The 24,141-nt window shown below is 47.0% G+C and overlaps 1 protein-coding gene across 4 annotated transcripts; it reads right to left on the bottom strand.

The window, feature by feature from the left end:
• Positions 1–2,288: 2,288 nt before the first annotated feature.
• LOC118086131 (FXYD domain-containing ion transport regulator 3) lies at positions 2,289–16,067 on the bottom strand. 4 transcript variants are annotated; one of them, XM_035117424.2, is made up of 8 exons: positions 15,933–16,067; positions 7,357–7,423; positions 7,071–7,103; positions 6,703–6,726; positions 6,193–6,267; positions 4,510–4,546; positions 4,276–4,307; positions 2,289–2,484 (listed from the first exon to the last, which is right to left on the bottom strand). In XM_035117424.2, exons 2-8 carry the CDS (start codon positions 7,397–7,399, stop codon positions 2,465–2,467), a joined length of 264 nt encoding a protein of 87 aa, XP_034973315.1. In that variant the 5' UTR covers positions 7,400–7,423; positions 15,933–16,067; the 3' UTR covers positions 2,289–2,464. The 4 variants fall into 4 exon arrangements, with proteins under 4 accessions (XP_034973315.1, XP_034973314.1, XP_034973316.1 ...); XM_035117423.2 differs by lacking the exon at positions 15,933–16,067 and adding an exon at positions 15,191–15,759; XM_035117425.2 differs by lacking the exon at positions 15,933–16,067 and adding an exon at positions 14,387–15,152.
• Positions 16,068–24,141: the final 8,074 nt, after the last annotated feature.

The raw sequence follows: 24,141 nt of genomic DNA, 5'->3' as shown, positions 1-24,141 counted from the left end.
GGTCACGACTGGACCTAATGGTCAGGGGTCCCTTTACCTTTAGACTCCATGGGGGGAGCGGGGGAGAAGTTACTCTCAAGAGAGTGCACTGCTGTGTTGCCACAGTTGCATTTTCCAGGAAACTTCCTGCAAGTTCAAGAACATGAGAGCCCTGCAGGATCAGGCCAAAGGCCCACCTAATCCCAATATTGTGTTCCCAAAGTGGCCAGCAAAATTCATTGGTTTCCAGCAGGACGTGAGCACAAAAACACCGTCCAATCATGATCCCTAGCCCCTGGCACTGGTGCCTCCGCTACTGGATACAGCAGGCATGCGAAACCTTTGGCCCTCCCCATGCTGCAGACTACAACTCGCATAATTCCTGGCTATGGATAGGCTCCCTGGGGCTGATGGGAGTTGCAGTTCGGCAACATCCGGAAGTCACTATGTTGGCTGGAGGATGTACAAAGCTAGAAGCAATTCTGAAATGGGAAGACATTTCCAGCAGACGCTTGCGTTTATTGGTATCGTGATTAACGTTCAAGGAGCAGTCGATACCTCAAGGTGGACCAAGATAAAAATAATAACCTTGGTTACGCAATTCCCAGATTCACAAATCTGCAGTTTCATCAACCCAAGGCTACACAACCCTTGACCAAACTGGACAGAGAATCCATCCACAAGGCATGCCAAAGTTGCTGACAGTGCCACTTCACTTACTTGTGCAAGATCCATTCGAGGCCATCTTTCTAGTGCTTCTGGACTTAATGCTTTGCAGGAATATACTTGCTTCCCAAGCCTTTGTATTCAAGGATTTAAGAACCGCAGAGGCGCATCCATAAATTGTCAAATGAAGAGAAATCAGCAGAGATCTACTATACAAAAATGTGAAGTCTGCAACCTGTGATGTTAGCATTGCTTTTCCTTCTACTGGGATCTCTCTCGTAGCCTCGCATGCATACAGGCAGCAATATAAAGGAGAGTTTGCTCTGTGCAACATGCCTTATTATTATTCACTTCATTTTTGGATAGCTATATCTTGCTTTTTAGGATAAAACCCTCCCAAAGCGGCTTACAGCTCAAAGCAATTAAGCCAGAGTACATCGCAGTAAGCAACATTTGGAAGCGCATCAGCTATAAACATTCAGCCAGCAGAAAAATCGTTCAAGAAATGCCTTGCAATTAAAAAACAAAAGTGCTTGGAACAAAAGTGTCCACAGACAGCAAGTGAGCGGGGGCTGGTGGAGATCCCAAGGAAGGAAATTTCAGAGGTGCCATTGGGCTGCCACTAAGAGACACGGTGCCTTGAGTGATGAACTACGAATCTGCAAAATGGTGAATTGTGTAACCCAGAAATGATTTCAGCTTCCAGACTCCATGCAGCTTGGAAGACACTAAAACAGGGGGAGGGGAACCTGAGGCCCTACAGAGGTGGCCCTTCCAACTTAGGGAAGGGCTGTGGCTGAGCATCTGCTTTGCATGTAGAAGGTCCCAGCTTCAATCGCTGTCATCTCTAAGTAGGGCTGGGAGAAAGACTGTCTCTGAAACCCTGGACAGCTGCTAACAGTGAGCATAGACACTGCCAGCCTAGCTGGACCAATGGTCTGAATCTGTACAGGCGTCGTGAGTCCCAACAACACTGAAGGGCCATGGGTTCCCCACTCCTGCCTTAGAACATGGGATAGGACTCTCCTGGAAATGGCCCATGCTTCCTGCAAGACACAAGCCTCCCTCCCTCCAGTCTCATGTCCTACATGCAACATCCTCACACGCTGACTCAATTAGTGGGAATTTCTACAGGCAAAGGCGCCAACCTTTGAAGACTGGGCTTCCCCTCTCTCATGGTATAGCGACAACAGCTAAATTTAAGTGGTGTGCTTCTGGTCTCTGGACATGCCGCCTTGTGACTGGGCCTTAATTCAGCCTGAGGGGCCACCATATACCCTATTTGGGCAGCCTTTCAAGGATCACATGTCACATGGGACCAAGGATAAACATGGACACTTTTTTTGTACAGTAGACTCATTTCATACACTTCTTTTTGTCCTCCCTCCAGGCTGGCAAGAGGCACTGTCTGAGTTCAAGGACATATTCCAGGCAGGCAAAAGCACACAAGGTGGATGTGAGGAAAGGCCAGTGGGGGGGGGTGGCCTTGGGGGAGCAGGTGGCCTGGGAATTGTCCCAAAGGCGAGAGAGAGAGAGAGAGAGAGAGAGAGAGAGAGAGAGAGAGAGAGAGAGAGAGAGAGAGAGAGGAGACCCTCATTGCTGCCTTAAATCAGAATCATATGCACATAGCCCAAGACCACCCATTTCAGGAAAAACACCAGAATTTTATTATATGTCTCTTATTATTATTATTATTATTAAAAAACCTAATACAGGTGTGAGGGCCCAAAAAAACCATTGAAAGATCCAGTGTGTTACATCTATTGAGAGAGGAGTCAGGTATGGCTGGTATGTTAGTGGGAGCAGTCATTATCTTCACTCAGCATTCACTGGCTTCTCCTACAGGAGAGAGAGAGAGGGAGAGGGAGAATTAGATAGCACAGCATATTTAAGGTACCTTCTCTTGCCAAAACAGAATTCAGAACTGTCTACCTTCCTTTGCAAAAACCTGTGCTGAACAAAGTGTGCACATGAACACACACACACAAATTTTTTTACTGGTGTTATTAACACACTTCCCTCAAAAGTTCTCCAATGTTTTGCCTCAGAAAGAACCTCCAAGTTTCACTTTAGTTGTGTGTACCCTTGTAACTGATTACCATTTCACTGCTGTGCCCAATTCACTGTGCTCATTGTAGTGTTTGAAGCCCCAAATGACTTAGGCCCCCCAATATCCAAAAGACAGCCTCCTTCCCTACAGACCCTCTCAGGTGTTAAGATCAGCAGAGGGGACCCTCTTGGTCATTCCACGGCCCTCAGAATTTTGTGTGTGTGTGTCTTATGAGAGGCCATTCTCCAGGGCAGCCCATAAGTTGTGGAATTCCCTCCAACTTTCATTGTAGGCTGAAGGCATCTCTTCACCCTTGCCTTTGCCACTTGAGATACAGTACATATATTTTGGGACCTCCTCTAGCTCAGACTGTAACTTGTTTCAGAGTGTTTTGTACAGTGTACATTACACTTGTTTCAGAGTGTAATGTACAGTGGTACCTTACCTTGGTTCTCAAACGTCTTGGTACTCAAACAACTTGGAACCCAAACACTGCAAACCCAGAAGTAAGTGTTCCGGTTTGTGAACTTTTTTTGACAGCCAAACATGCTCCGTTTTGAGTGTTACGCTTCCGATTTGAGTGCCACACTTCTGTTTTGAGTGTTACGCTGAGGTCTGTCTGTTTTTGCTATTTATTTTGCGTTTTTGTTTCACGGCTCTCTTTTTTGTGACTCTGTGGAACCCAGTTTAGCTACTGATTGATTGATTGATTGAATGATTGTGTGACAGCAGTACATTGTTTATTGCTTTCATTTTATGGATCAATGGTCTCATTAGATAGTAAACTTCATGTTAAATTGCTGTCTTTGTTTTTAGAAGTCTGGAATGGATTAATCCGTTTTGCATTACTTTCTATGGGGAAGTGTGCCTTGGTTTTGGAACGCTTTGATTTTGGAACGGACTTCCGGAACGGATTAAGTTTGAGAACCAAGGTACCACTGTAGTATTTTACATTGTTGTGACCCGCTCTGGAGCCGTGTGGCGATGGGCGGGTAATTATTTCCACATCCATTGCAAATGCACTTTGGGTTTTGCTTCAGGACAAAGATCTGATGGCATCTTTAGCAAGCCAAAAAAGCGCCTCCTGCTCAGGCAACCCTGCAGCTGAGCCAACCCTGCAGCTGCCACCAGAGGGCAAAATAGTTAAATGCACCCCTCTGCTCTCCCATCATCTCCCTCATAATACCCTTCTTGCAGGGTGGATTCCAACAAGGGGCAGGACACAGCACTTTTTAAAACCAGCAACACAGGACTGGGATTCTTTGCATGACAGTTCTGGAGGTAATGGCCACATGGTATTTCATGCCTAGATGCTGCAAGCATTTGCATGGTTCTCTTTTCTGTTGCAAAATCTATTCCTGCTTAGAAATTGCATTTGGCACCCCTGTCCTCCATTGGCCTGGTGCATGCGACGGAGGCCACTCAGGCTTCCAGGCTGAAGTTGCAGCAGCTTCGCATTCCACCCACAATCCGCTTCAAGAAATGCTAATCCTTGCAGTCCCCAGCAGGGGTGAATAACGGCATTTTCAGTAGACTTCCCACCCCCACCCCCACTTCTCCATCCCCAAAGGAGCACTTACCTGCAATCGGGAGCTTTTGAATGGTGTTGACACTACAAAGGAAGAGGACAAGTTAATAAGGTTGAAGCCACAGACAAGCATCAACATTCCTCCTTCCAGTTTTAAGATCGCTGGAATAGGACTTTACTGTCTCCAGAATCATACCCCTTCAAATGTGCTGCCTATTAATTTGCCACCCACAGTGCCTGCCATCTCCTTCCTGCCACCCTACCTATAGGAGCGATTTCATCATACCTGTTTCTCCTCTTAGGTTTGCATTTGCACTTTCCACCTGTGAAGAGAGCATGAAAAACAGCATAAGGATTTGGCAAATTAGCCATCAGCAGCTGCTGACAAAATGCAGGTGTCTTGCATAAGGTTTGAACGGGGAAGTGAGACCTGCCTCGGCCCTCTGGCATCTCAGGGAGCAGGGGTGGGCAGGGAAGACCACAGCCTGAGATATTTGGAGAGCTGCAGCCACAGAGACTCTAGGCTAGCCTTCCCCAACTGGCTGCTTTTCGGAAGTTTTCAACTACAACTTCCATCAGCCCCAGCCAGTACGGGGCAGGGGGGAGCTGCAAACCAGTGCTCCCAGTTATAGAAAGCTGCCGTAGGCTACAGAGGCCAATGGTTGATCTGATATATGGTATCTCTGTGTGATGGAGTCAAAATGGGACATGTTGCGTTCCCCTTCCCAAAACAGTGCCCCCTCCTTTCCAAGTTAAGGTTGCCAGTAGGCAAGGCTGATCAAATTATTCCACAACGGCTTCTCCTGGTAGTAAAAAATACGACAATAATAAATTAAGCAACTATCCATTTGTTGCTCTGTTTGAAGAGCAAAAATCACTCTGACAGCGGATGATGGGTTGTATCCAATGTAGTGCTCAGTTAAAGTCATTTAAAGGTACACAGTACTTGTTCCACTACAGAAGTGCTTTGTGCCAGCGCAACTATGCTGCACGAGAAAATGCAACAGCAGATTGCTGGTAACGTCATTGCACTATGTAGATTGCGCAATCCATGGCACTGGATCCCTCTGTTGCTCAATGTTGGAACTCGCCCTTGTGATAGCAGGCAGAGAATACTGGACCCATGCCATTCTCAGTAAGTAAATACAAAAATAATAGACGTATTGAGTTGTCTCCATTATTAGCCATCCTCACAGCTGACACACTGAAATTAAAGGACATGGTTAACTTGGGTAAATTCATTTCAATGGGTCTACTCAGATTTTAACTTAGTTGGGTATGACCCATATGTCAAAAAAAAAATGTGTTGCGGCGGCAGGGGTACTTGAACAGTGGGCGATAAGGTTCTCTCTAAAGCCGAGCCCAAATTGAAGCAGCATACCTATTTTGTTTTCTAAAATGATTTTACTCTTGCTGTTACTATGGGTGTAGAATCACAGTGGAAACCATTGTGTCTGAACAGCAGCACTGAAAATATATGCGAATGAACATTCAGGTGTTCAATCAATCAATCAGGTGTCTGCGGTTGAAGCATTTCAGACTGCCACCCTGGACTCCTTTTGGAGGAAGGCTGGGATATGCATTCAATGAATAATAATTAAATAATAATTCATTGCTCTTGTGATCTGCCTTGAGATCTGCATGGAGGGCAGTGTAATTATTTTATTTTATTTTTTGCAAATGAATAAAATACTGCAGGGTGAAGGCACCTATGATGGCATGCTCCTCCACACAGAACAGACCTCTTATGACAGAAATGTTCTAAGCCTAGCTTTCTATAGAATGTGCCAGTTTTCTGCATGGAAAGATAATTGGTGATGCTCACACATCTCTGCACTGCAGTGGTATATAGCCCAGACACAGATTTAGCACCTAAGTGAGAGCGAAGCCAAACTGTATAAGCAATTGCCAATAGCCTCTAAATCAACTCTTCCTCCCTCCCACCCCACAAATTTCTGCATTCACTTACTCAGCAGGATAACAATTCCCAGAAAACAGAGTACACCAGCAATGATCAAACCGCCAACACGCAGCCTATGCCAGTCTGCAAGAGGAAAGAGAAGAGGTTTGGTCTTGTCTAGGATACCTGCCTCTTCATTATCCCCCAGTAATCTAGAAACCTCTTTCCCACCCACTCAATATCCACCAAGCGGGGGGAAAGGGATGTTCTGGTGATTTTTATTAGGCAGGGGAGTTATGGAAGAGTCGTCTTAAGGAACTACTCAGTGGGAAATGTTTAGGAGGACTTATAGTTGCGATCAGGAGTTGCAGGGGATAAATACAGAACAGGGCTAAGGGTTTCAAGGACCTGGGGTGGATCTGTTCCATTGTACTATTAGCACTCTTGCACACAAGACAGATGAAACATGGCAATTCCTCCCAATTGTAAACAAGGACACCATCTGTTTATGTACAATTGCTCTTGGCCAGAAGATTCAGGATGGATTATACGGTGTTGCCAAGAATGACTCAAACTTACTGTAATAAAAGGGGCTGTTTGGATCTGAAGAGAAAGAGAGAAAGAAAGAAGTTAGAACACCCTATTCCTTAGGATTCACACCTCAAAACAGCCCTCTTATAAGAACCCAGGTGTGTTGCTGACTGCTCTTTGAACATGAAGATTGCAGGGTCTGGATTAGTTCATATGGAGAGAGGTGGTCCTTGAGGTATCGTGGTCCTGAGCCGTTTAAGGCCCATTCCAAACACTGGCCATGCCAATTGGTGTTGGAAGTCCAACATTTGAAAGACTACAGGTTCTCCATCCTTGTTAAGGAGCCCCTTTGCCACATCTATAGCAATATATACAAAAAACCCAAAATCAAACAGGGGGTATCAACAGCTACTCACCAGTAGGATCATTGGCCCCCATGACAGGGAATGCTATGGAAGAAAATGAAGAGAGTTATTGTAATTTGATAGCATAACTACAGCCCCCCAGCTTTCAGTTCCCTACTCACAGCTGCTCTTTGCAGGGCAAAAGCATAACATGGCTAGGTTGTGGGAGGGTGTTCCACCCACAGCTCTCATTGGCCCTGAATAGCATTAAGATACAGGCACCCGCTTCAGGGCCAGCTTCACAGGGCCGGGGAAGGGAAGTGACCAGAAGACGAGAGGACAATTCTGAGAACTTTACCAGCCAAGAGAAGCAGCAGGATCTCCATAGTGGTGGGTTTCATATTGGTGTGTAGGGATAAGCAGAGCTTTGTGGGGAAAGAAGATGGAGAAAATTCATTTAGTTTTCTAGTTTTCCCATTACTTATACCCAATCTCCCCCCCCCCCATGCCTTCTCCCCCCAAACCAAGGCAGTGTACATGTATTTCCTTCTCAAGCAGTCTCCCATCCAGGAACACCCAGATCTGCTTAGCTTCAGCAAGTGTGGTGGCCTCACATGTCTTCAGGCCATACCCTGGGACCAGAATGGAACTATATATATATGCCATTCACAAAAATGTTCCATTTGTGCCCCACTTCTCCCAGAGCTTGAGGCAGCAAATGGATCAAGCTTCCCTACAAACATCTCTCAGCCCTCTCCCAACCTTTAAGAATGTAAGAAGGCCAAAGGCCCATCTAGTTCAGCATCCTGTTCTCACAATATTATTATTTATAATAATAGTTTTATTTTTATTTATACCCTGCCCATCTGGCTGGGTTTCCCTAGCCACTCTGGGCGGCTCCCAACACAATATTAAAAACACGATAAAACAATCAAACATTAAAAACTTCCCCAAACAATGGCCAAACTGATGCCTATGAAAAGCTTGAAAGCTGGACTTGAACACAACTGACCATGAGTGTAGCCGAGGGGGTAGGGTGGAGGGCTGTTTCCCCTCCCCCTCCCTAGATCCACAAAAAATATCAAAAAGCATTTAAAGTACTCAATTAACTGAGGCTCTTCTCCACCCCAGCAGCAGCTTTAGGGGGCAATCTACCCCCCCCCAAAAAAAGCTCAAAAAACTTTTTGCCCCACCAACCAAATCTTCGCTACGCCCCTGACAGTGAAGATGGAACCACCCTATCCTCTGTGATAATTTGCCCACTCCCAAATTCTTAGCAGATTCCATTGCTAGGTTGGCCAGCAACACAACCTTATTTAGCTCAGTGATACCGGTATAGCATATGCTTTGCATTCAAGACCAGGCAGTAGGTGATGGGGGAAATCCTCTTGCCCAAGACTCTAGAGAGCAGCTGCCAACCAGAGTCGCAAAGAGATGGAAGGGGGGGGGTTATGCTGTATTTTACACCAAAACCATCTCTACTTAAAAAAACAACACAACATGTTGGAGACAAAACTGAGAGTGAAGCGCAACAAGCAAAACCGGTCTGTACTTGGGTGGCATTCAGGACTCTACAGGGTTACCCAAGCCAATCAGAAAACAAAATTAGGACAGAACATTCCAAACTGAACATACATTCTTAGCATTGCTTTAGCCCTCCAGGGTGCCCAGAAGGGCCAAAAACCTGATGCTAGAGATAGAGATAAGTAAATAGAAAGTGTTTTCCAGTTACAAGTTACTGCGACGTTTATGGATCAACAGGGCGGTCAAGCAAGCTACAGCATCAGAAGCTTAGGGACAGGAAGAAAGATATTGTCTTAAAGAGACAGAACTGTGAAAAGCAGGTGTGCTGTAAATTGGGAGAACAGGGTGATGGCTACAGGATTAGGAATCATTTAATCAGACTGCTAGTCCTCAGTGGCATTTACACTGTCATTCACAGCGTGTGGCGGGGGGGGGGGGGCAGAGTAAAGCAAATACGAAAGGGATGGCACTTTACTGAGAAATATTTACAAATTCTTTTGGGAACAGTGAACTGAAGTCAACTGTGCGATGCCGAGACAGAGCACTAATAAAATTAGTTCCAGCCTCTTCGTAGCAAACTCTTTCAGCAAAGCCCAAATCCAGCGTTTTGCAGAAGTCAAAAGGTGCTGCCTCTACAGTTGGTGTCAGAGAGCAAGTACCAAATGTTTGAGGCCTTGGGCTGCTATGTTTTTGTTAGTAGTACCTGTCTGGCAACAGCTTCTATTAGGAGGAAGAGAGACAGTGAGTCACCTGGATCAGGTAAGCTCATTCGGTTGGTCTGGGAAATAACAGGCTGTGGTTGGCTGGAGGTTCTAGTCAGTGAAGAATGAGCAAGTTAACTGTCAGTTGGGAAAAGGAACACCAACTGCTAAAGCTGATGAGGGGTGGGAAAGCTATGGGAGAAGTGGATAGCTGAGGCCTTAATATTAAGCTGTTGCTGGTAAAGAACAGAAGAAGGGAGCTGGTGGCTGTGTTAGGCTGAGAGGCAGCCTTGAGAAAAGGTCTGACCAGAAGAATACGCAACTGGGTTTTAAAAAACAGCTAAACTGTGTCCATGTAGGCAGAAGTACAACCGGAAGGGCTTTGAGGTCAGAGGAAGATTGTCCCCAGTAGGGCTGGCCAATATCTGGTTTTCAACATCATGATATATCACCAGCTAAACATTGCAATACACTGATATACAGTCATACCTCGGCTCCCGAACGCCTTAGAAGTCGACCGTTCCGACTCCTGAACGATCAAAACCCGGAACTGAGTGTTCCTCTGTTCGAATGTTCTTTTGGGAGCCAAACGTCCGAAGGGGCTTCCACGGCTTCCGATTGGCTGCAGGTCCAGCAGCCAATCAGAAGCCACATTTTGGTTTTTTAATGTTTCAGAAGTCAAACAGACTTCCAGAATGGATGGAGCTATGCAGAGGCATCGGCTGGCTTCATGGCTTTTCCCACATCATGATTTTTGCATAGCACACACATATACACGTCATGATTCGTGATATATTGCCAGGTCAAAAATTCCAAAACAAATATCGCGATGTGGACTTCAAACCGGCATATTGATATATTGCCCAGGCCTAGTCCCCAATAGCAGAATAGGACTGTGAGTGACTTTGGCTGGGGTGCATATTTAGGGAACCGAAGGCAAAAAGCCACTTGGAAGCTGGGTAAGCAACGGCATCTCTTGAGCCCTTGGAAACTGTCACCAAGCACATTTAAGAGCCCCCAAAGAAATATCAGTGTCCCCTTATGTACGTAACATCCCCCTGATAAACCATCTTAGTCATTCTGACTCCAGTGTTGGTTTCAATCTCACATCTAGGCTACCAGGAGTCTTTAAAACATTCTAAGGGAATGGGTGGCAGCAGGAAAGTGTCACCAAGCACAAATATCTAAACTTGCATTTATAAATAATGGGAATGAGGAAAGAGTTTCCCTGTAAGCAGCAGCACACCTTGGCACCTCAAATTTCAGTGGAGCCCTCTGCAATGTCAAAATCCAGCAACCCCTCTGCCTCTCGACTTCCATTGGACATCATAGTTGTAGCACCCTAGAATTCCTGTGCCTGGTACAACCGAACCGGTTGCAATCTGCTAGACCTGCGTCTGCTGTAAGGGACATAATTGCAGCCAAAGAAGAGTTTGAGGAAGGTGCAGAGCAATGACAGTGAGGGGTGTGGTCCAAAGGAACATGGGCTGGGGAGAGCAAGGGCTGAACAGAGAGGTCTGGGAGACCTCTAGCCTGCTGCTCCCCCCGCCCATACTCTACTCCAGAGTTTCCCAAACTTGGGTCTCCAACCGATTTTGAACTCCTATTATCTCTAGCTACCAGGACCAGTGGTCAGGGATGATGGGAACTGTAATCCAAAAACAGCTGGAGACCCTGAATCTACTCCATCAAGAGGCACAAGCTACTTCCAGCAGTGTGTCAGGGCTGGAGTCAGACGCAGGTCAGCACGAAAGGCGCAAGGCTCTCTGTTGGCAGTCAAGTTAACTCTTGATTCGAGGAAATGGCACAGAACTCGGCAGCACTTCCCAGGTCGTCTTGCCTCTATAAAGCAGTTTGAAGGTCCCTGCCTTCCGTCCCTTCCAAGGCTCCTGGAGGAGTTTCCCAAGCAGTCTCAAACTGCGTCTGCGCACCTCTGTTCTCTCTTCCAGTCTCCTCATTATCTTGCTTATTATTGCTTGGAGACCAGTGGGTGGAGGAGCTTATCACAGCAGGAAATGGAGACTCCAGGGATTCTTGTCTACTTCAGCCTGCTCGGTCACAGGTTCTTCCTGCTCGCTAAAACTTCTTGTCCCTTTTAGTATCCAGCGTCTCCTCCCCATCGTCCCCCTCTGACCTCTCCTCAGTGTCCCACCACCAATCCCCAGGCTCTGAGCCTCCTTCCTCAGGGATCTCCCTTGGGGATACCCCGGCTGGTGCCTCCTGCTACTCTTCATTGAGGAAGGGTCAAATGTTGAAGACAAGTGCACTTGCAGAGATCCATGCATCAATATGGCCCAGGAAAGCCCCCAGGAAGCTGAGACACTGAGTTGAAAAGCAACTCTGGGGAGAATGTTGGAGCTGGACTGAGCAAAGGAGGGAAAACAATTAACCCAGACCACAGAGGCAGAAGGAGCTATGTGCTTATTGTGGAATGGCTGCAAAGAGTAGTCAAGGGCCTTTCACATAAATTCTACTGATTGAGAAGCCACTGAATAGCGGTAACCAACACAATGCCTACCAGATACTGTTGAACTACAAGTCCCATTAGCCCCGACCATGTTGGCTGGGAATGATGGGAGTTCAGTCCAGCAGCAATTGGAGGGCACTAGGTTGACTACCCCTGCCTTAGAACATATAAGCACTAACTACTCGGTACCTACCTTGTACCAGTGGGAAACAGATTAGAGCCGTCACAAATGTGATGCAGGAAACAAATCTCAGAAACAAATAGTTTATTAATGGACGGCTCAGGACGGAGAGCAATATAGCAAGGAATGCTGGATGTTGCTGCACCTCCTGTGTCCAAATTCATTGGGTGCCAAGGCAATAATCTGATTGGCAAGTCACAGAACAATGTCTTCCTTGGAAATCTCCAGTTACTAACTCATTATGACAGCATTATGAAAGGCAAACAAGTTCCGGCAAGTTCAAGGAATCTGCTCTGTTCAGAGCCAGGGCTCATTATGGGACATCTAGCCCCTAATTTACCGGTAAGCACATTTTTTTAAAAAGGCTCGGGATTCAATCAGAAGCATGGTTTTAAAAGGTGTGAGGTTTGCAGAAAAGTTCATTGTAAGTACTGCAACAGAATTCACTGCCATAGAACATCGCAATGGTCAGTAGAATACTTTTAAAAGGGATGAGACAAATTAATGAGCGTTGGTGCAATTTGGGTAATTTAAAACCAGCGTTCCTCATCCTGGTGCCCTCCAATGTTTTGGACTACAACTCCCATCATCTCTGGCCATTGAGCCATGGTGGCTGGAGCTCATGGGAGCTGTAGTCCAACAACATCCAGAGAACACAAGGTTGCAGCTGCTTAGGAAAGGCTGGTCGACAATGACTGACAATAGCGCTCCAGAGTTCATAAAAGTCTTTCACAGTCCTGCCTGGAGATTCCAATGATTGAACCTGGGACCTTTCTCATGCAAGGTATGTGTTCTGCCCCTGAGCTACATTTATAGTATTTACATAGGCCGCCTTACAACAAAGTTTGCAGTTTGCAAGAAGTGGTAACTTAAAATCCAATAATAAAAGTATATAAACACACCATAAAAAACAGTAACAGAGCGCAAAACTGCTTAAAGCTTACAATAGATTTTTAAAGCTTGGGGAAATAAATATAAAATATTAAATTAAATTAAATTAAAAGGGGGGCAAGATAACAAAGAGTATACAACTACCTGCACACACAGAACTGTTGCATTGACCACAAAAAGCAGTTCTTATTGCCTCTGAAGACACAACCATCTTTATTTGAAATGAAGTTGCACCAGGATTGAATGAATGACCAAAAGCATGCCCCAAGACACACAGAGCTCTGAAGCAGAAAACCCCAAACCGTGTCTTCAAAACGCGAGTCAACAACATGCATGAAAACACCCCAATTCCCCACCTTGGCAGAACCCGTCATCCCAAAGATGATGCCTTTAAAAATAATAAGCAGAATTAGGAACAGCTCTCCAACAACACCATTGAATCTCTCACTGCCTCCATTTCTTCCCCAGGAGGTGATGGGACCAGTGGCCATGATCTTAGTTTTTTTTTATGTTGAGCTTCAGACCATATTTTGTGCTCTCCTCTTTCACCCTCATTAAGAGGTTCTTTAATTCCTCCTCGCTTTCTGCCATCAAAGAAAACCTCTAAAACCCAGGGATGCTTAAATCACTGCAAACTGCAGACCTTAATTCAGGGATGGGGACCCTGCGGCACCACAGATGTTGCTAAACTACAACTCCCATCACCCTCTCTCCAATGGGTGAAGCCAATGAGGGTTGCAGTCCTTAATTTATCATGCTCTATTGCTATCCCCAGCCTTGTTTTGTTTTAACAATGAGCCCACAAGTCTCAAAAGCTTGCACACAACTTTGTGTCATTTTTTTGGGGGGGGAGGATTGATAAAAGTGTTACCTTACTGTGGGATTAAGGGATTAAGCCTCTCCTGTAATTTTAAATGGCTGTTTTGCAGATTATTATTTTTTAAAAAAAAATGTCCAAAGGAAGTTCCTTCCTAATTTTGCAATTCATGGTTTTGCATAATTCCATTTTGCATATGGAATGCATGAGTATTTCAAGAATAGGCATGCAAGCACATTTTCTTTGCTAAATTAACATATCCAGGCAGAAGGTGAGGAGTTCTGCAAGCATGCCTACTGAAGGGTTATTTCAAGACCTGATCTGAGAAGTCTTGTCCCTGCTACCCTCTGAGAAACACTGCTGCCGTTACCTGCAAGAAACAGTGCCTGTCTAGAGACTGCATGGCTCCACCTAATCTAGAGGGGCAGCTATATAACTTGCTACCATTAGTTCCTGAAACCTACCCCCAGCTCCTGGGGAACTGACTAGTCTTGCTCTTTCAACTATCAGCAGCAGTGAAGCAATTATTTGCATTGCGACAAAGGAATTAGATTCAACTGGTGTACGTGCAGTGCAGGAATCTTGCATGAGTTGGGGATTCACCAAACACACTGAAGAAGTACTGTGTTAATGGGACCAAAGTCTCAAAGCAAAGTCTGAAGATCCTCTGCCAGTTTCTCTCTCTCTCTCTCTCTCTCTCTCTCTCTGTGTGTGTGTGTGTGTGTCTGTGTCTGTGTGTTTACCAGTGATATCTATAATGCAAAGCTCTTGTGTTTCTGTGAAAACATGAAAAAAATTGTCACTCACGATGTTCTGGAGTTATTTTGTGGGGCTGTTATAATTCAGTTTCAGAACCGGTTCAAATTCAAACTGCAGGTGCATATTCCATGTGAGAAGAAGTAGTGGACAGTTTGCCTTTCAATTTCAGCTCCTTTCTGAATCTGTCTTTGCCAGCTGAGTCTAAAGTCCCCAGCAGGCTTCTCATTGTCAGTGATGTCACAGACACTATCCAATAGGTGCTTCCTGACACACAGGCAGCCACATTCCAAAGAGGAGCACATCACAATGGCCCACCATCCGAGAACGGAGGCACATTTCCCAAGCAACCTGTTGCAGTCAATGAGTCCAGCCTGACTAACATTTTCAGCCTCAGGTGGAATGCAGCCATTTTAAGTGGCAGCCAACAATAAGTATAGAGGGTCTATTTGCACCACTGAGATGTAGAGATGGAGTAACCCCCCCCCCTTCCATGCTATTGCCCTGGCACTCCACTGGGGCCTTCACTTCAGCTCTGAAGTTCAAGCTGCACATTACTTCTGCCTCTTTTTGTCCCCACAATTATAACAGCTTCCAAACGGAACTGCTTCCCTCTAGGAAGAGGCCTGGATCCCACACAAGTGATTCGAAACCACACCAGTTGTTGCTTCCATATCAAGATCAGTTCCAATGGGAAGGGCACATCCCAACTTTGCTCACAGCGGCCGCTCCAAAATTATGGCCCTTTCCTACCATAACTAAAGAGCAGCCACACAAGTGCCAATCTATGTCAAATGGATAGGGCAAAGAAAAGACAAGAAAATGTCTGCACAACAAAGGCAACAGGTTACTCACAAGAAGGTGAGGGGTGGCATGGGCTGGAACCAGTCCCTTCCTCAGCTTCCCATAAAGGGACAGAATTGTACTCATCCAAAATCCAGGGCAATGCTGGGTTTTACCCCCTTAGAGATACCATGTAGGCCTAAATACCCAGCATTGGTCTCTAGAAAAAGTAAACTATGATAAAGCACAGAAAGCTACGATACTTTTAATGCGCATCATGATTCATGTTTTTGTTTTGCTTCGTGAGTTAAAGCAGCTCTCGGAGAAGCGCTCCCCGCTTGCTTGCCTTTTTTTTTTTTTTTTGCAGAGAGAGATACAAAGAACACGCTTATTCGGGTCTTACAGAGCTGCCAGGACCATAGCTGCCAAGTTTTTGCTTTTCTCGCGAGGAAGCCTATTCAGCATAAGGGAAAACCCCTGTAAAAAAGGGATAACTTGGCAGCTATGGGCCAGGACCTGGTCAGATGAACTGCTCTTTTCGCTGAACAATTCCCGGGCGGCCCTAAATTCAGGGGAGAACTTTAAGCTTGCCAGCTCTGCTCAGAAACAGCCGCGCGCACACGCAAGGAGCGCACGATGCTCTTTTCTCTACCTTGGTAAAAGAGAGCAAAGTGCAAGCCTGGGGCAGCCGCGCCCAAGCCGGGGGTTGCAAGAGAGCCCCACCGTGGGCAACGAAGCCTCCTCCTTTGCCAGGAGGCCGGGTCCCGATCCTGCTCCCCCCAACCCCTTCTTTCCAAAGGGTCCCTCTACTCACCCCGTCTGCAGAAAGGCCAAATGCAGACGAGCCAACCCGACCCGGAAAAAGCCGAGGCGGGGAGGGCCCTCCTTTGCCTGACTAAACAGACCTGAGCGCAGACCACACCCAAGGCAGGTGAGGAGGAGGAGGAGGAGGAACAGGTTTGGCTGCCGCGGGGAAGGGAAGGGCCGCCTTGGCCCCTTCGCCTTTCCTCTGCAAGGCAACAGACAATCCGGAGCTTCCAGCCTCCTGCCAGCTCGGAGAGGCGCCTCGATCCTTCCCTTCTCTTGTAGGAAACGAGATAGGGCCGTTCGGTCTTCCTTCACAACTCCCCCCCCCCCCACCTCAAATAGGGGTCCTCCACTGGCTTGAGACAACCGTGCCTTTCATAGCAGCGTTTGTGTATCTCGCAGGGGGGAAGAACCTGTGGCCTGCTAGCTAGGACATCACCCCTGGCCAGTGGGCAACGCTGGCTTGAGGAGGTTTAGTTTCCAACCTCACTTGGAGGGCTGAGGTCTTCCTCCACTTCCCCACAGGTATGCTGTTTTGAATAATGACGGAGACAGCTGCATCTGTTGGATTTCTGCCTGCCGCACAGGTGTTCACAGCTGCCTGGCGTCCTCCTTTCTCTTTTGCTGCTAGGTCTCCTGTCCACCCTTTGTCCTAACAACATTTATTGAGCCCTAGTCAGTGTGGCCAATTATCTGAGGTTGATGGGAGTTGTATTCCAGCAAGTTCCCCATCCCCGCTGCATAGGATCTGGGCTGAGAGATCCTAGCTGGGCTGAAGCAGCTACTCATTATCTCAGGAAAGGTAAAATTTGAAGTTGGAGCTCCCTGGCTCACAGCTCAGTCTTTTCAGCCATTTTCACTATACAGACTCTCCTTGGTTGACCAGGGCCACTTTCTGCCTAGCGTTGGGAGTGATGGAGAAAGCTGCAACTGCTGGTTTTCTGCCTGTTGTTGCAATTATCAAAGTCATAGGTGGCCTATCGGGAAATTGCTGCATTAGGGTTTTGGGGGGGGGGTTGAACACCAGGAATCCAGTGCAGTTTAGACCCCCAAATCAAGCTCTTCCAGCTGAAATGACTTAATTGTTTGTTTCCCAAGGCACATCTTTTAAGTAAACATTGCTTAGGGTTACAACAGTGCACCTCAGTTAGTGCTCAGATTGCAGGGAGGGGGCAGCAGTCTTGGCTGCTGTTTTTAGAAGGCTGGAGGCATCAGGGTTGTGTAATATTTGATTAACACCTCCATGTACCTTTCACTCCACAATTCAAGCAATGAGCCCAGTCACATTAATGTTTGTGAACCTGTGCATTAGAGTGGTGAAAGCCCACACTGCAAGGACCCCTGGGAACATGCCCCATCTCCCAAGCATTGCTTTTACTCACTACATTGCTAAGGGAGGAGAGGAGAGGAGGTAGATCTAGGATCTACTGGTGATTTGCAGTAGATCTGCAGGCATTTACCATACTAAACACAGTGAGAGAGACTCTCCCTGCTTTGCATGCAGAATGTCACAGCAGGCAGGATAGTCAGGGCAGCAGCCCTAGTAGGCCTTGTCAGGATATGCCGACCCCTGCAAATGCCCCAGCATGCATGGTGCAGATTCTGAGCCTGGAATGGAGTCTCTGTTTTGCATGCAGAAGCTCCCGGGTTCAATGCACAACATTTCCAGTTAGAAAAATTAGGCAGCAGGTGAAATCTTGGAGAGCTGCTGCTGCTGCTGCCAGTCAGGGTGGACAGAACCAGCCTGGGTAGCCAAATGGCTTGAACTGGTATTAGGTAGCTTCCTAGGAAGAGGGTCTTTAAAACGGGCCTCATCAAGAGGCTTGGCAGCTGTCTGTGCCAGTGGCCTTATCGAGCATTCTTGGCTGATGCAAATCACCAAAAGTTTCCACTTAGGAACAGGGCCCTGGCACGCCCTGTTACTCTGCGATTTCCGGGGAGGCTGTTCTGCCCTCTCAGAGATCCAGACTGGGCCAGACAGGACTTGAAGCAAGATGCTGGAGATGGTTCCAGGAGGCAGGAGCATTGTGCAATCCCCGTCCTGTTGCAAAAAGCGGTCGGAGCTGGACCAGTGCATAGCCTCAGGTAATAGTTAGACCTTGGGTTAAACAAGGTGAGGTCTGCAGATTTTTCTAAAGAAGAGGTCCATTAAAGAACCACCTGTGCGGCTGGGGATGCCCCTTCCCCCTCTTTTTCGCAGCCCCTCCCCTCCACCTCTTTCCCCTTGTTTCCCTAGGGCCACCTGCATGCCTGTGTAACAGATCTTTTGCCACTGAGCAAATTTGCCAAGGGCTGCAGCAATTCCCCTATTATACAGTGGGACAGACCCCAAAGAATCCTGGGACCTGTAGTTTGTTAAGGGTGGTGAGATTTGTTAGGAGACCCCTATTCCCTTCACAGATCTACAGTTCCCAGAGTGGTTTAAAGAGTCAATCCCTCTTCCCAGGGAATTCTGGGAATTGTAGCTTTGCGAGGAGAACAGGGGTCTCCTAACAGCTCTCAGCACCATTAAGAAACTACACTTCCCAGGATTCTTAGGGGGGGAATCCATGTCTGTTTAAAGTGGTATGATTCTGCTTTAAATATGTCATGCAGATGGGCCTGTACTTAAGAGCATTCATTCTTGTTGCATTTAATATCCCCCAAATAACCAGAGACATAGGAATAAGCACAGATGGTTTGAAATGCAGCGTGGAACACTTCCCTAAATAGCACTCGATCTTTCCCAGCTTCATGAGGGAAAACAGGCACAGCCAAAAACCCTCTCATGCAGAAATCTGATCTTCCTATTCCGGCTTTGTGCAGGTCGGCGTCACCTTCGCACTGATACAATCACAGAGGTAATGAAGCTTTCCAAGAACTGAATTTGCTACATCAAAGCAGGCGGTTTTGCATAAAAGCTCCTCTGGAAGTTGAAGTATCCATATTAGTCTGTTGCAACAAAACCAACAAGGCGTGTTGTGAAGCCTTAAGGGCAAAGTGGTCTATTATGTCATACACATTCACGGACTACAATCCCCTTTATCAGATACATAAAGTGTTGTAAACACACAGAGGCCTCCTGGGTGCAGAAGGAAGGAAATGAAAACAGTGAAGTCAGATGGCAATGAAACATAAAGCGTCATCTGTGATAAAGCAACTAAACCTTAACAGTGAGCCAATGCGAATAAGCCTTGCAAAAAGCTCACTTGAATGTTATCTAATCCTGTCACACCTTCTATATTACTGCTGTTGTAGGACACAGCTAGCATTTTGCAGCTATAAAATCAACACATACCTGGTGGGCACTGGGAATCACCCAGTCTGTGGCAACCCTAAGCAAAGCTTAAATGTCTACAATTTAAGTAACCATTTACAGCACCAGTAATGGGCAATGACAACAGCATTCTTAAGCTTTGCTTGGTTAACTAAAGCCCCTGATGCGGGAGAGGAAGCCATTGTCTCCATTCAGGTCTAAACAAATAGAATCAAACTTCTGAAGTCCCTTTGCTGAAGAAAAGGTGACTTTCAGGTCAACAGCAGAGAATGAAGTAAGATACATGGGATTACCTTCCAGCGATCTGCTGCTGCCGCCTATATAGGATAAACTTGTATGTCTGGACAGAAAAGAAGAAACAGGCACAAGTCTGACATGGAAAAACTGGAAACGTTCAGAAACCAGTGGGAGAAAGCTCCAACAAGCACATGCACAGAAATACGTTTCTAGTCCATAAGATTCCTAGTGTCCCCTCCCCGCTTTCCTGAGTCAGGAGTATTTGTGCATAGAGGTAAACTATTGGACTGGGAGGAGGGGGAATCCTACAGTGCATTGGCACTTAAGGAAGATCTTTTTGAAGTATGGGTCGATGTAACATAGTAATTCAACTAGATAAGGCTGCAATTTGTGTCCCTTGGTTGATTTTGTTGCTTCTGTAAACACTCTGGTGAAATGATAGGCTGCAGAAAATCCAGACCACGAAAAAACTGAATGCAGTTTATGGATGACCTGCTAAGTGCCAACATACAGATCCACCTCTGGGGATCTGTTAAGTCTGGAGAAAATAACCTGTGGTGGCAGGGAACCTCTGGGAGCTGACTATTTTTTTATTTTATTTTTATACCGCTCTCTTCATCCTGCATTTTTCTATCCAGTATTTTTATCTTGTGAACCGCCCTGAGATCACAGCCTGCTGGGCTCTCACCAGGGGGGTGGAAGTACTGTAATAGGAGACAGGAACACTTCCATCATTCTGTCAATTTCCATGCTTTGGTGGGGGAAATCACAAATGGATCTCCCCTCTCATTGGGAACAATATGGGGGGAAATCGAAGAGAGATATTTAGACCAGAACTGACCTAAATCTTGGCCCAGCTCGGGGCCATGTCAGGTAGCTGAGATGCAATCTCTTCTTTTCCAAGCTCTTTACCAGTTGTCTGCACACCTGTTTTGACCTTTACCAAAGGTGGGCTAGGTAGCAGAAGGGAAAGGGGTTGCTGGTATCAGACTTTCCTCTCCAGTATCAGAGTGCTCTCTCTCTCTCTCTCTCTCTCTCTCTCTCTCCCTCCCTCCCTCCCTCCCTCCCTCCCTCCCTCGTTCTTCATCATTGGAGAAGGAACTCCAACCTTTCCAAAGGACCACTGGGATGCCCTCCCAGGGGCTTTCAGACTGTTATCATGAGGATGCTGTGGGAAATTGCACCAAAGTCAAAGAAGCTTTTAAGGCCAGTTTTACAGGAAGACACAAAGTTATATATGAAAAAGGGGCGAATATACAGTAAAGAGCTGGGGATGTGAAGAAGCTTTTATTTCTGATTCCTGTAAGTGTGTGTAGAGCCTTGCACAGTGCTTTAGAACAGTGGAAGGAACTTCAAGCCCATGGGCCAAGTGTGTGTGTGTGTGTGTGTGGGTCCTAGCCACACACACACACACACCTGTCTATCCCTACATCCCTCAGGGCTCTCTCTTCAGGGTATACCCCTTCCAGTGCTGCACCCATCGCTGGTTGTGCTCCCCCTCCTCCTTGGGTGCTTCTGCCTAGCTGAAATGTGTTCCTTGAACTGTGATAAAACACCTCTTCATTGCCCAGATGGGGACAGAGGTGTGCAGAAATCTCCCAATCAGGGCCGTCTTAAGCGTATCTGGCGCCATGGTGCAAAGATCCCTCCGGCGCCCGCCCCGTTTCCGGGTGTCTGGCGGGTGCAGCAGCGCGGTGCCCCCTTGGCGGCCTGGCGCATTGCGCCACCCAGCTTTGCCTTAGAGCCGGCCTGCTCCCAGTGTTACATGGCTTGAATGGAACCCTTCATACCAAGGCAAGCATCTCCTCTGTTGCTCCACCCACTTTTGGGTCCTAGCCACACCCACCACTGGTGTACGGGCCCCTGGGGCATTGCCCTTTGCGGGAACATGGCCCCGGACTGATAAAAGGTTCCCTGCACCCCTGCCTTAAAGCAGTGTTTCCCAAACTTGGGTCTCCAGCTGTTTTGGACTACAATTTCCATCATCCCTGACCGCTGGTCCTGCTAGCTAAGGATGGTGGGAGTTGTAGTCCAAAAACAGTTGGAGACCCAAGTTTGGGAAACCCTGCTTTAAAGAAAGACATGATCAGAGAAGGAGGGGGGATGACAGTTGCAGCTGGACGTGGATCTCATCTCAGAAACAGCGGACGCTGTTAGGATTGATGGTCTCAGAACAGCCTGTCCCTCCAGGGCGGTGGCTGCTTCTTGGATCGCCTTCCTTCACCTCTGTATTGTGTGTATAGATCAGCATATAAACAGCTGAGGTGGGGAAACCAAGCCCAGAACACACTGTACCTGATGTACATACAAATGAACCCCTTGGCAGAGGAGCTAGGGCTGTCTGTGCATGCCTGCAGAGAGCATCTTAAGTGTTTGGCCTGGGCACAGCTGCCAGGTCCTGATATCTCTAGTCTAGAGACCTGCAGGGAACATCAGCTTTACTTGCCAATTAGAATGGCATGGAGGCAGGCAGATTCACGCCCCCCCCCCCTGCTGAGTCCTGGAAAGAAACTGGCTAATAATGCTTACCTTTGGGGCTACCATGCCTCCTTCCTCTGGATTTGTTCCTAGCTGCTGATCCATCACTCCCCATAAGCTCCATGGAGATGGTGCTGCTGGTTCTCACCAGTCCAACTTGCGAAAATATAACCAAATACAGTGGTACCTTGGTTCTCAAACGCCTTGGTACTCAAACAACTTGGAACCCAAACACTGCAAACCCGGTAAGTGTTCTGGTTTGAGAACTTTTTTCGGAAGACTAATGTGCTCTGTTTTGAGTGTTACACTCGTGATTTGAGTGCCACACTTCTGTTTTGAGTGTTACGCTGAGGTCTGTTTTTGCTATTTATTTTGTGTTTTTGTTTTTGCAGATCTTTTTGTTTTGTTTTTGTGACTATGCAGAACCCAGTTCGGCTACTGATTGATTGATTGATTGATTGTGTGACTGCAGTACATTGTTTATTGCTTTCATGTTATGGATCAATGGTCTTGTTAAATAGTAAAATTCATGTTAAATTGCTGTTTTAGGGGTTGTTTTTAAAAGTCTGGAACTGCTTAATCCATTTTGCATTACTTTCTATGGGAAAGCGCACCTTCGCTTTGGAACGCTTTGGTTTTGGAAAGTACTTCCGGAACGGATTAAGTTTGAGAGCCAAGGTACCACAGTATCATAAAGACACCATGGTCTCCAGGGACCTTTGTTCCAATAAAAGAAATCCCTAGGTAAGTGCTGGAACCCCTGGAGCAGGCTTCCCCAAACTAAGGCCCGGGGGCTGGATGCGGCCCACAAGGCTCTTTTATGTGGCCCCTGGCAACCCCCACTGCCCGCTGCCACCGCCCGCTCTTAACGGCGTGGTGCGGTGCGGCTGCCCACCTCCGGGTTGCCGGAGTGTCAGAAATAGCTTGTGCGCATGTGCAAGCATCATTTCTGGCGCACTTCCATGCTGGAGGAGGCCCATGCGCATGCGCACAAGCTATTTCCGGTGTTCCAGCGACCCAGAAGTGCACCGGAAATCGGCTCCCGCACGCTCCGGCCCGCAGCGCAATCAGCACTGGTGGCACCGGCCCTCGGCGATGTAATTTTGGGGACCCCTGCCGTGGAGTCTCTCACCACTTGGAGACCAGGGTGTGCACAGCAATAGCTAATCAAATAGTCAACCAACAGTTAGGAACAATCTGGGTAGGAAACCTGTGGCAGGGGCAGACTTTGGTTTCAACTTTCAGTGGCGCCTTGTGCACGTCCAAAATTGGGCACACCCCTCTCACCTCTTTGCGTTCCTTCCCTTCCCTGCTTCATAGTTGCAACCTTTTGTTTATCAATACTCTTCTATGCTGTTTCAAAACGTGTTTTCTGCAAACATATTTGTTTCAGTAACACATGTCCTGTTTCATTTCTTGCAACTTTATTTAGTCCATATACATTCCAGCTCAATTTTTAAAAATCCATCTTAATTTCTTATTTGAATTTAATCTGTTTTCTATGTTTAAGAGTCTTGTTCCTTCTGTTCTTGCTCTTCCTCCTCCCTTTCTTCTGGATAGTTCGCCCCATGTGATAGTTCCTCCCCGCCCCCAAGCTCTTTCCTGTATTTCCTCTGAACCTATCTGCTTCTGATAGGTCTCAGCACCTTGGTTTCTTCCCTTTGTACGTAAATGAAATGCCTTCAGGAAGTTGCCATCTGAAAGCATCAGTCAGAAAGTCATAATTGCTCCTTTTCATTAACAATCTCATTGGTATCTCAGGGCTATGATCTTTTGGTCTTCGATCTGGATGTGCTTCTGGTAGTAAAAAAGTAATAAGGTAAGAGACCCCTGGACGGTTAAGTCCAGTCAAAGGTGATTATGGGGTGCAGCACTCATCTCGCTTTTCAGGCCGAAGGAGCTGACGTTTGTCCACAGACAGCTTTCTGGGTCATGTGACCAACATGACTAAACTGCTACTGGTGCACAGAGGACCATGATGAGTGCCAGAGCACACAGAAACACTGTTTACCTTCCCACTGCAGCAGTACCTATTTATCTACTTGCACTGGCTGACCTTCTGATTGGCAAGCCGAAGAGGTTCAGTGGTTTAGACCACAGCGCCACCTGCACTGGTAGTGCATCTACAGTGCTCAGTGCCGTGAAACCAGTCCCATTGCCCTAGCTCCACCCCTCTGAATGTAGCTGAGCTGCAGCTTCCAGTTATCCCTGACCATTGGCCAGGCTGGCTGGGGCTGATGAAAAC

This window comes from Zootoca vivipara, chromosome 6 (assembly GCF_963506605.1).
Source record: "Zootoca vivipara chromosome 6, rZooViv1.1, whole genome shotgun sequence".
NCBI lineage: Eukaryota > Metazoa > Chordata > Lepidosauria > Squamata > Lacertidae > Zootoca > Zootoca vivipara.
The sequence above is the reverse complement of the archived record's forward strand: the minus strand, read 5'-3'. Positions and strand labels throughout refer to the sequence as shown.